The sequence below is a fragment of the Eptatretus burgeri genome, chromosome 2 (assembly GCF_056783735.1).
Source record: "Eptatretus burgeri isolate ZD-2024b chromosome 2, Ebu_testis_v1, whole genome shotgun sequence".
Taxonomy (NCBI): domain Eukaryota; kingdom Metazoa; phylum Chordata; class Myxini; order Myxiniformes; family Myxinidae; genus Eptatretus; species Eptatretus burgeri.
The window spans coordinates 98,277,195-98,289,475 of record NC_140962.1 but is presented as its reverse complement, the minus strand read 5'-3'; the positions used below and the strand labels follow the sequence as shown (position 1 = coordinate 98,289,475).

General features: G+C 43.0%; 1 protein-coding gene across 2 annotated transcripts in view; it reads right to left on the bottom strand.

Annotated features, from left to right (window-relative positions):
• CXXC1 (CXXC finger protein 1) overlaps window positions 1-12,281 on the bottom strand; it is an 83,476-nt gene that overhangs the window by 931 nt on the left and 70,264 nt on the right. Inside the window, exon 14 of one of the 2 annotated variants that reach the window (XM_085870451.1) lies at window positions 1-1,881. This exon is cut by the window's left edge and continues 931 nt beyond it. In XM_085870451.1, coding sequence (XP_085726577.1) covers window positions 1,822-1,881 — 60 coding nt within the window. In that variant the 3' untranslated portion in view covers window positions 1-1,821. Of the gene's footprint in view, window positions 1,882-2,500; window positions 6,361-12,281 lie in introns of those variants that run through there. The other variant, XM_085870450.1, reaches the window with a different exon arrangement.

Genomic DNA, 12,281 nt, shown 5'->3' with positions numbered 1-12,281 from the left:
AGTCAGCCACTTGTGTGCTGGGATCTTGACCAAGTTCTGTCTTGAGATTAAAGGGAAATGTAAATGAAAGGAATGCTGATGTTAACAGTAGATTATGTTGGTAAGAAGGGGTTGGTGCAGAGAATAAATGAGAAGGTTAATAGAGTATGGGGCCAACAGAATGGTCTCGGGATATGCACACACATTTCTAAGCTGTCTAGCCTGGGTTTGAATCTCGACCCAGCTTTTAACTGTCATCCCAGTGTTTCAGAGGCAGCGTGATTCATCAATGCGAGTGCCATCCCTCAGATGGATGTTAAACTGGGTGTCCCATCTGCTGGCATTAGTTGGTGGATGTTAAAGATCCCACGGTGTCCTTTGTGAAGATTAGGCGAGCTATCACTGAAATTTTGAACAAATTCCTGCTCTAACTACTGCTGGGAAGGCAATAGAAAAACCACCGAGCATAACCCTTGCAAAAAACTGCTTCAGCAGCACCCATGCTTTGTTGCAGAGTATGGTACATCAGAATTGGAAAAGGGTATCGGTACATCAGAAGCATGATGAGCGAAATGGCCTCACACCATAAATTGTTTACTTTTGCAGTAAATAGGATTTAGGAGGGGAGGAGGGGTTTTGGCATACCCCTGGATACACTGCCTCACAATACTGTGAACACAAATGTATCTACCATCATAACCAACTGTGTTGTTAGTCATTGATCAATGAACTCATATTTCATGTAAAGTGCAATTAACTTTCACATTGTCAAATTACACTGGATGTCATACAAACATGTGCAGGTTCATCCAATAGAAAACAAATCAACATTCACAACAAGATGATGTCATGCAGAGCATGATACTTGCAAAATCTATACAACAAATTTTACCTCAAATAATTGGTGGTTGAATTAAATGACCAAATATGCAACTCCTTCAAATTTCAAGTGAATCAGATTGAAATTGAAAATTTTAGAAATTCGGCCGATGTGGACCTCCAAAATAATAGGCTTATTGAATTCAGTGACCTGAAATATAAATCCTCTTCAAATTTCAAGTCAATTGGATGAAAAATGAGGATTTTAGAAACACCACCTTAGTTGTTGACCTTGGGACTATGTTGACTTTTTGGTCCATGTTTACCTCAACAAGAAGCGAACACTTCGATATCGCGCAGCTGGGGGCAGTAAAAGTCTAGGTTAAGAATGATGAAACAATTTTGCAGTCATAAAATTTGAATGTCGACACGATGAATTAGCATGCATGATGGGAAGAGTTGTAACATTGGACAAATTTCTATTTATAGCCCTCAGATCAAAGGGAAGTATGCGGCCATAAGTGTGACAGAAGACACAGGACAGAATAGCCAATTATATAACAGCGCGATGTCACCATGCTGTAATAACCACTTCTGTCACAAAAAAAGAGGAAGAAATCACCTCCACAAGACGTTTTAAAAACATTTCTGGTGAAAAACAATGAAGAACGAGAGTTACAACGCTGCGCGTCAACAACTAATGGAACAGGAACATTATCACTTCCTGCTCAGAAAATCAACTTCCGGTGTCACACAGAAAACGATTCAGCACAAAAAACGTCGCTCTTCCGCATTAACCCCGCCCACAATCCACCCGGCAATCTCTGCCCACAATCCACCCGGCAATAAGTGTGACAAGACAGGACAGAATAGCCAATTATATAACAGCGCGATGTGTCGTGCTGTAAAAATAATTGGCTGGTTAAATAAATTGATGTGAAATATAAATTCTCTTCAAATTCCAAGTAAATCAGATGAAAATTGAGGATTTTAGAAATCTCACCTCAGTTGTTGACCTTGGACTTAGTTGGCCTTTTGGTCCATGTTGATCGCAAAAATAAATGGATCATTGACTTCAGTGACCTGAAATATAAATCCTCTTTAAATTTCAAGTCAATCAGATGAAAATTGAGGACTTTATAAATCTCACTTAAGTTGTTGACCTTTGCGATATATTGACCTTTTGACCTCAAAAACAATAGGTTTCTTCCTTATGACAAACTCCATGTGGTGAAGATTCGAGAAGATCGGTTTAAAATTGTGATTTGTCGGCGATAAACAGACAAACAAACAAGACGACGACGTCATGCAAAGCACAACACTTGCAAAACCCAGAACAAAATTTCACCTCAAAACTCATTGGTGGTTCAATTCAATGACCAAATATGCAACTCTTCTTTAAATTTCAAGTGAATCGGATGAAAATTGACAATTTTAGAAAATTGGCCTGGGTTGACCTTTTGGCCAATGTGGACCTCCAAAATAATTGGTGGTTCAATTCAGTGACCAGAAATATAAATCCTCTTCAAAATTCAAATAAATTGGATGAAAATTGAGGATTTTAGAAACACCACCTTCGTTGACCTTTTGACCTCAAAGAACAATGGGCTTCTTGCTTATGACAAACTCTACCATGTGGTGAAGTTTCGTGAAGATCAGTTTAAAATTGTGACCTGAAGGTGACAAACACAGAACAACAAAATCGACTGACCAATATACTTGAAAAATCTTCGATTTTGCAAGTAATAAACATGGGGCAAAGAGGCCGTTGGACCTGTCATTTACATATCATATCCGCCTCCAAGCACTTGTACCTCCCAAGTGCATGACCAATTATTATGTACCAGCTTACAACAGCATAATCTTTTCAACAGATGGTATTAAAAAAGAAAATGGTGTTTGAAAGAAAAACCTTCAGCTGGTTTTACCTCACCCAAAGTACGTACGGTACTCCAAAATGTAGTTCTGCACCAGGATGGTAATTTTTAGTCACATAATTCCAATGTGGATCAAACCCACATGCACGACAGCCAAATAGCTCACCCATTACCTAATGAGCTGGGGGGTTTTTGCATTTTTTGTTTTGGCTGAAATCCCAATTGTGTAGATAATTATCCCAAGCAACCCCACCACCCACACCACACCACTCTGTGCTGATCTCCTTTCAGAACGTGCTGACATAGTCCCCCCTTTCAAAGCAGAACTTTCAAGAAAAAGAGCTCTGCTTTTTATGACACTACAAAAGGCAACAGATTGCGAAGAGAAACTGTGGGCCAATTTGGGCCTAAGCATTGAGATGATGGAGACAAAGACAGCAAGAGCCACTCACAGCATTCACTCTTGAGTTTTTCTTTTAAAACTCAAAGTTTTTAGAAAAATAAAAATAAAAAACACAAAAAAAATACATTTGCCGTTTACAAATGTAGCATCACAAGGATATGTACAGTCGAGCAATCCAATTAACTTGGATGCGTCTCATCAGGTACAATTCCCATAAAATGAATTTTTACAAGCATGTGCTGAAACACTATTTCAAAAGTAGAGGAGGTTTCACACTATTTGTTGCCATTTTTCATGAACACTAAACAAGAAAAATGAACATCTGTTGATCTGAAGGAGTGGTCGAGCATTGGATGTCGCACTAATGAGAATATCAGGATCCCTTTCAATGGCAGACTGGTCACCGGCAGCAGAACATGGCCAACTGCATGGCAAACTGATTGCCTCCAGCAATGCAGACACGTTTTAAATTCCACCAAAATAAATAAAATTTTAAAATGGCCAACATTTGTGTCTAATGCTGACATGGTGCAATTATAATGGACATCTACCTGCATTAGTTGGTAAATGTTAAAGATCCCATGCTGTCCTTCGTGAAGAGTAAGCAAGCTATTTTTGGCACAATTAACAAATCTCAAATTCCCACCCTTACCAGCAGAGGGCTCAAATCTGCGTAACGTGAAGTATCTCTGTACATTGTGTACATCTTCTGAAGATAAGAGTAAAAAAAAAAAAAAAGACAAGCGCCTGTGCCACTAATGCCACGATCAGTGGCACAGCCACACACACAGCCAATGATGCGACCTGCAGCCTTGTGTGCATGTGAATGAAAAAGAAGAAGGTGTAAATATACAAATGTTTCCCAACTCAAGGCCAATCAGATCGGGAGTCATCTCCATATGCATATCAAAATCAAGAAAAGGAAGGATACAGGGGTGCGGGGGGGGGGGAGATGTGAGGAAGAACAGCAGCTTGACAGAGTAATAGGGTGCTCATGACAAGTCTTGAACATTACCATGGACAAGAACAAATCCTCAACAGGTAAACACCAGACATTCTGCTGACCCCTTGTGTCAGGTCAGGTATGAGAGCATGCGCCAGAGCAGCGCGTCACTGCATCCACTTTCTGCCGGTACTCCAGGGGCCTCCGTCTGGCCATCCCCCAGGCAGATGCCTGGCCCATCCCCATCTCCTTGAGATGCCGATCAACCTACAGCAACTACGAGGCACATGGTCGGCCCATTGGCCTCCTTCACTCACGAGACTCCCTCGCTGAGAGAATCTGGTGAGCAGGATCAGCATCAGGAAAATGAGCCACATGTCCATACAGCCGCAACTGATGCTCACGGACTATGCAGGTAACAAATCTCATTTGAGTCTCTCTCAGCAACCGCTCGTTGGACACAAAGTCCAACCAGCGATAGCCAAGGATTCTTCAAAGAGACCTGGAACTAAGGGAATTAAGTCTCCGTCTCAGATCCTTGGTCAGAGTCCAAGTCTCACGTCCATAGAGCAAGACTGGAAGCACCAATGACCTGAAGACTCGGACTTTCGTCCTCCCGCACAGGTACCGGCAGCGCCACACCCCATTATCCAGTGAATCCATGACTCCCCAGGCCCGACCCAGATGTCTATTGACTTCTGACTCACAGCCGGCAGAGACATGACTATCACTGCCAAGGTAAGTGAATCTCTCCACGACCTCAACATCCTCACCACAAACAGGCACAGACAGGACAGCAGCATCCAAGATGTCATTGAAAGCCTGGATCTTAGTTTTCACCCAGGAAACCCGTAATCCCAGCGGCTCATGTGTCACGCCCTGTTAATCCCTTCGCTCTTCCTCCCTTTTCTCTCTCAGCCTTCCAAAGTGCCCGAGCTCCACTCGGATGCACCCATTCTTCAGGTAAGACCATCCTGGTTAAACTCCCAAAATCCAAGCTTACTGCACACAGCCACACTCAACTGGTTTCTTATCCTTTTTTCCTGAGACAATTCAATCTCACCATTATCTCCAGGGATTCAACTTAATCCAAGCTTACACCACTCTCGTGTTATCCTCCATCCCCATCATTTCTACCCCTAATAACCAGCACCCTCTCGCCCTCTCCATTTTTGCAGGTCATTGTTTCCTCCAATCTATCGCTACCTCATTATCAATCCCCCTTTTCATTCATTCCCTTGCTTGTGTTTGACCGTTGCCCAACAGTCAGTTCAGTATGTTGCTCTTTTGTCCTTTGTCACCTCGTTCTTCCATGAGCCTACATTTTGTATACAAAGAAAACAAAACAACTAAAACAAAACCTCTCACTGTGAGCATCCATGGGATTTGAACACACACTAATTATGGTTTTACCAATTTGTGGTTTGGGGGTGGAGGCAGGAAGAGATAGAAAAGGAAATGTTTGGAGAAGAGATGAGGTAAGAGAATGACATGAACAGGGAATAGGGTTTAAAAAAAAAAGAAGAAAGGAACCCAAAAAGAAAAGGAAAAAAAAGCATTTTGCACATATGTAGATAGTCCCTTAAACTAGCAAGAGCAGTATCTCAGAATTATGTTGACTTGACAAATCTCAAGCAAGTTAAAATTATTGATGAAAATGTGGTTCCACCGCAAACCAATTAGGAAATACCAACCAGAAGTACTTAGCACTACCACAACGAACAAACGATTGTAACAGCCTCCAAGGAGCAACTACAATTTGATTGTCGTCCCATGGTGCGAACTGACTGAGTAACTTATAAAGCACAAAGGTTTTCCAAAGCTAGTACAAAGCATTCTACTCTCACCCCATTACTTTGTCAAGTTTAATGATGAAGTGGACAGATGGTCATTTAAACCATTGTCTGACACTTAGCAAATCAGAGAATACCACGGTGCTGGTCTACCTTGAGATGTAAATGTTACGATGAGTGTTAAACACTCCCCAATTCAAGAAGACAAAAAAATTAAAATTAAATTTTTTTTTAAAAGAGACAATAGCAGGGTAACTATATGTATTAACAGATCCCATCAGACCCATGCCAGGATCTGGAGTCTTGTTTAACAGGAAAGAAAACCTACTCCACCACCAACATGGCTACTTGTGAAGAGAAATTGTTCAGGAAAAGGAGCTGCAGGGCTCAGCATTTCTTCTACAGCGACTTGTGTGAGCGGAGATCTGTTGTGTGGGGGTCGTGCTGGATCGTCTGGTGCAGCATAAGTGCGAGGAGGCCAGCGCGATTAGCCATTGCTGTGCGCACGTTCCGCTCCTGCTCAAACAGCTCGTCCAGCTTGTACCACTTTGGCAGATGATCCCAAATTAAGAAAGGAGGGGTGTGGAAGGGAGAAACACCATTTGCCATTAAATTATAGTTTTGTATCCAATACTGAAATCAGGACTAAACCAGTGAGATGCAAAGACATATAGTCCATTTGATACCAAATAAGCAGAGAGGACAGCCATCATAGCTAACTTAGAATTAAATGGTAAAAGGTTAAAATATATAAACAATGGCCTTGTGTGTGACCATATCAGTCATTTCAATGGCAATGTTTTAAATCAAGACTCACTATGGCAGCCTCAAGGTGGTTTGAAACCACCCTTTTCAAATCTTATTACAAGTTACTCGAATAAAAGTCAAATCAGGCCAGCCTGTTAAAGTATTCTCATCTGACCCTCTTTTTCATAATGTTGGGAACTCAGTTTCAAATCGCATATTTAACAATTATCTACCAATGTCCTTGTAATAGTAACCTGATGTCCACCGTCTTTGGTTTAAAGCTCCTCCATTACCTTCAAAATCATTTAAAACTAACACATTTGCAAGGCCATGGATGGGACATTATATATATATATATATATATATATATATATATATATATATATATATATATATATATATATATATATATATATATATATATATATATATATATATATATATATATATATATATATATATATATATATATATATATATATATATATTTACGAATTTGGAATTCGATTGCACACAACATACAGGTTCCTTTAGTCAGCTATGTCGATAAGTGCTTGTTCTCGAGATAGCTCACCTTCCATTGTTTAAATGTTCAGAAATCGATTAGATGCGCTGCGGATCGATTTAATAGTTAGGGAACGAACAATGGAGACATCCCTCCCCCTCTTCTGCGAAGAGTAAGAAGAACCCTGCCATCCCGTGATTCATGATGTCAACAACTCCCTCCCACCCGTGGTTGAGCGGGTGATGGAGCACGAGGGCATGGGTCATGAGTCACGCCGGGAGCGGGGGAAGGGCAGAAGAGGATAAGGAAGAGATTCTTTTTTTGTTTGTGGGCTGAGTTGGAGAAGGGAGTTGAGGGTAGTCGTTCAGCAGACCTTCGGGTCCTGTTTGGCTTGGGTTAGGGTTGAGGCCTTCGGAAGCTTTTTGCTTCGGCTGGCTCAGTGAGCTTCGGCTGCGGCCTAGCTCGGGAGGAGGCTTTTTGCTTTGGTGGTTCAGTGAGCTTCTGCTTGGCTCGCGAGAGCTTTTTGCTTCGAGCTTTGTTTGGAAGAGAGTTGAGCTGGTAGCTTGGCTCGAGCTGCGAGTGGTGGCTTCTTCTTCTTGGTTCGTGGAGCTCTTTGTTCTCCATTTTGGTTCCCGGCTTGGTGCGACTCATCGACCTCTTCTTGGAGGTGGTTCCGTGGGGGAAGCGGTGCATCGACGGGAAGGATCGGCGCCTCATCTCACCAGCACATGTTCAGAAGTGCGGGAGGATTCGCGGGAGCTTGGGAAGGATCACGGCTCACGGCGATTAGATCCAGCTCGCTCTCGCTGGTGCCCGGTTCCAAACAACTTGAAGACCACACGAGGTGGAGAGGTTCGAGATAGGTTCTGGGTTTCAGCTCACCTGTCCTCCGAGCTGGAGCCCGTTATTAAAGGCATCTGCCACCATTTAGTGTGTGTGTGTGTGTGTGTGTGTGTGTGTGTGTGTGTGTGTGTGTGTGTGTGTGTGTGTGTGTGTGTGTGTGTGTGTGTGTGTGTGTGTGTGTGTGTGTGTGTGTGTGTGTGTGTGTGTGTGTGTGTGTGCGCGCACGCGCGCGCGCGCGCGCGTACGTGTGTCCGTGTGTCCGTGTGTCCGTCTAATAAGTAGGAAATTGTTAAGTGCTTTGTGTGCTGTAAATGTTTGCATTGCATTTCGTATAGACGGTCGTAGTTCTTTTGTCGTGCTTTTGTTGCTTGTGTAATTGCATACGTGTTTTGCCTTGTTTAATTGCATACGTGCTTTATTATAATAAATGTCCTTGTGTGAATGTAAACCTGTTCGTTGCGTCCTCTTCCCTTAATTGAGATGCCATCTTGCACTCGGAATATAGTTGGTTTTTAAATAGCCGGTAAAGTGATCAGGTGCAACGGGACTGCGCGACAATACCCCACTCGGTTATCCCAAAAGGAAGTGAGCTACTTAAGCCGCTCGTTTCCAAGCGGTCCCGTTGAGGTACAATCTCTCGGTAACCTACCCGCGTGAATAATTAGGTAAATCGAAGATTTGGCAATCGGACCCTGTAGCGCGGGTAGAGTGCGGACAAGGTTGTGGTGTGGTTAAAAACAAACCCGTGGCTGGTTTCCGGCGTTGATCCGGAAAGCCGTGACTGGATTGTCCGTTCGGTGGGCGAAGCGACCGCTATTGGTTCGACGCAGTCGTTCGCATGCCGGCGGGCGGAAATCGACAACAATATATATTCTGAAACGCAAAAGAAACTTACCACCGTTTAAACCTTCAAATATCAACAATAACACTGCATGTAGTAAATTTGTGAACTTATTTGTGGACAATAGTGTCCTCACTGTCAGACAAAACGGTCACGGATGGTCACTTGAACCTTCAATGGTCACTTCATAGCACAGCTGTTGAACAGCCGTTTTGACTGTCAGTGATTAGCCAAGGGGTACTGGATGATTTTAATGAGCTGCACGTGATGTCTTGATATTGGCTTTAAAAAGGCCAGTGCAAAATGGGCATTTCAATCAACATGGCACGATTGTCAAGGGATCAACGGCAGTGTGCCTTGGGCATCCTGCAAGGCGGATTGAGCTACCGTGAGGTGGCACGTCGCCTTGGCTGTTCACACCAGACGATATCGGCCCTGGTGGACAGAGACACCCTCCACAACTCTGCAGATGACAGACCTCGATGAGGGAGGCCAAGAGTCACCACTGCAAGGCAGGACAGGCGGTTGGTCCTAAGTCAGATGGCTTCAGACATTGAGGACTGAGTGGGACAGAATCCAGCAGCAATCCATCCAAAGACTGGTGGGCAGTATGCGCCGACGATGCACTGCCTGTATCCAAAACAATGGTGGCCACACACGCTATTGAAAGGGGACTGACATTGCACCCTGTGCTGTTCTGTACTATAGAACAAACTTATGAGATGGTGTATCTTGGTCAAAAACTTGACATGTCATCAATAAAATGCCAATGTTTCAATTAGCAATTGTTGGTTTGTTTTATTTTGAACTGTTACAATTTTATGACATTTCAAACAAGTGGTAAGTTTCTTTTGCGTTTCAGTATATATACTAGACAAGCCGTGAACCCGTTGTGTTCCCGTTGTGACAGCGGTTGATGAAAAAAAATCATTTCAAGAAAATAAGACAGCTCCAGCGAACTTTCCCGCTGAGGTTGTTTCCATTGATCAAATACTCCTGAAGAGTACTTGACTGAATCGGGAATTTATTTTTTTAATATTTTTTTCGTTGCCCGATTTGAATGAAACTTGATACTGCACACCGCAGGAGAATGGTGAGTAAGGTGGCACTAAATTTTTTGCGCTATCCTGTACCGTTTTGGCTGTATTTCGGGAACATACATACATGATGAGAGTTTTCGTTTATATGTATGTATACAGTATATATTATATATATATATATATATACATATACATATACACATACATACATATATATATATATATATATATATATATATATATATATACATATATATATATATATACATATACATATACACATACATACATATATATATCACGTGTGCACACACACACACACACACACACAACGAAAAAAAACAAGTGGCTACACAGGAGGGTGCAAATCCCTTCCAAGCAGTGGCAGTCCTTGGTGAGTGTGTGTGTGCGTGTGACTGATTTTTGTATACATGGTCGAGGCTCGTGTAAGAGCTGGAATGAAATGGAAAGGGGAAGGTGAGAAGTGAGGGTGAGATCAAGGGGGTGGTGGGGGGGCACAAGTACACAAAGGGGTGAACAAGCACATGTGGGGGGGGGGTGCATAGTACTTGACCGTCTGAAAGGGGAAGACACCATACCAAGTTTCAGCTCAATGGGTCAAAGGTTAGCGCAGGAGACCTGGGAAGGCTCCGTTCCACCTTTTGAAACCCATATACAGAGATAACAAACAACACACACAGTGCCTGCAGAAAGTATTCACACCCCTCGACTCTTGTCACGTTTTTATTTTATTTGTACACAATGTCAAGGCTCGTTTGAGAGCTAACCCACAGAACACACAACAAGGGGAGCAGGAGAGAGAAGGTCAAAACGGTGGGGAACAGAGACGTGAGGAGATCTGTGGAAGGGTGGGGTACACGAGGTAAACAAGATGGACACCACAAGGACTTTCAGGTCCTTACACGACAGAGACTTTCAGGAAGGAAAGCAGGGGAATTTGAAGGAGGTGTGTTTGGGGTGTTTTAACAGGGGCAGAAAAGATTGTGGTTTTGGATGGGGAAGACAAGAGATGGAGGTGAACAGCTGTTTTGAAGACCTTGAGGGAAGCATGGGATTGAAGAGAGTGTGGGAGTTTGTTCCAAAGGTGGGGGAAAAAAAAAGAGGAATGAAAGAATGAAGGTGAGCAGTGATTCTTGATTTTGGGAGATTGACCAGAAGGGGGTTGTTGTCAAACCTTAAGCATCCTGCAGAAATATTGGGGGGGGGGGGGATATATTGCAGACAGACCAGGGAGGGCGAAGCGGGACAGGAGAAGGGAGAAGACAGATTACCGACCTGCGGACAAAAACTTTGTGGGTGGTCATGAGCTCAGGTGGGCCGAGGAAAGACTTTGCACGATGGAGGATGCCCAGTCGGCGACTGGCTTTGGAGGCCAGCTTGGAAATGTGGCTTTCCCAGGAAAGATAATGGCAGATAGTGAGACCCAGAAGCTTGAATGAAAGGACTTTTTCAAGAGGATTGTTGAGAAAGTAGATTGGGGCTTTTCCAGATGGTCCTTTCGGAGAGACATAGTAAGAGTGTGAGATTAGTCAGGATTGAAAGACATGTTCCAAGTGTTGGACAAGCTTGTGATATTATCCAGATCTGCAGAGTGAAGAGGCTGCTGCTTGCCAAACTGAGGGATAAGACATAATATGGCAGAAGGTGGAGTCATCAGCAAAGAGATAAAGAGGATTTTCCAGAGAGTCGGAGAGATCATTGATGAAAACCAGAAAAAACAGGACCCAGAACACTGCCTTGAGGAACTCCAGCCTGGACAGGAAGAGGAGAGTTCTTGTCCTGGACAGGAGAGTTTCCTCTCCTGGACAGGAGAGTTCAGACTTGAGATTAGAAAGATGTTTTCTGGCTCTCCTGAGGGTAGACACACACTTGTCCCAAACTTTGTGGAAGGAACGGAGATTGACTTCAGTTGGATTTTCCTTCCATGAGGCGAAGGAAAGTTGTTTCAGGACAACTGCATGGCCATAAGCTTCAGTGTACCATGGGCGGGAGAAAGGGTATGACAACTGAAGACGAGATGGGATAAATCTGTGCATGAGAGGGAGCAAATTTCTTTGAAAGACTTCCCAGGATGAGTTGATGTTAGAGAAAGTAGAGATGGGAGACAAGTCTGGAAGTTTGATGGTTGCTTGAAGTTCCTGAGAGTCGGCCTGAGTGAAATACCAGACTCGACGGCGCTGAGGTGGTTCTCTAATAACAGCAATTTAACAATTTTGTTGCCTTACAGCCTGAATTTAAAATGGATTCAATTAAAAATTTTTGTCACCGATCCACACAAAACACCCCAAAATGTCAGTGAAAATATGTTTTTAGAAATTTTTACAAATTATTTAAAAATGAGAATCTGAAATGTCTTGCGTCAATAAGCATTCAACCCCTTTGCTATGTCACTCCAAATTGAACTCAGGTGGATCCAATTTCCTTTAATCATCCATGAGATACGTCTACAACTTGAATGAAGTCCACCTGT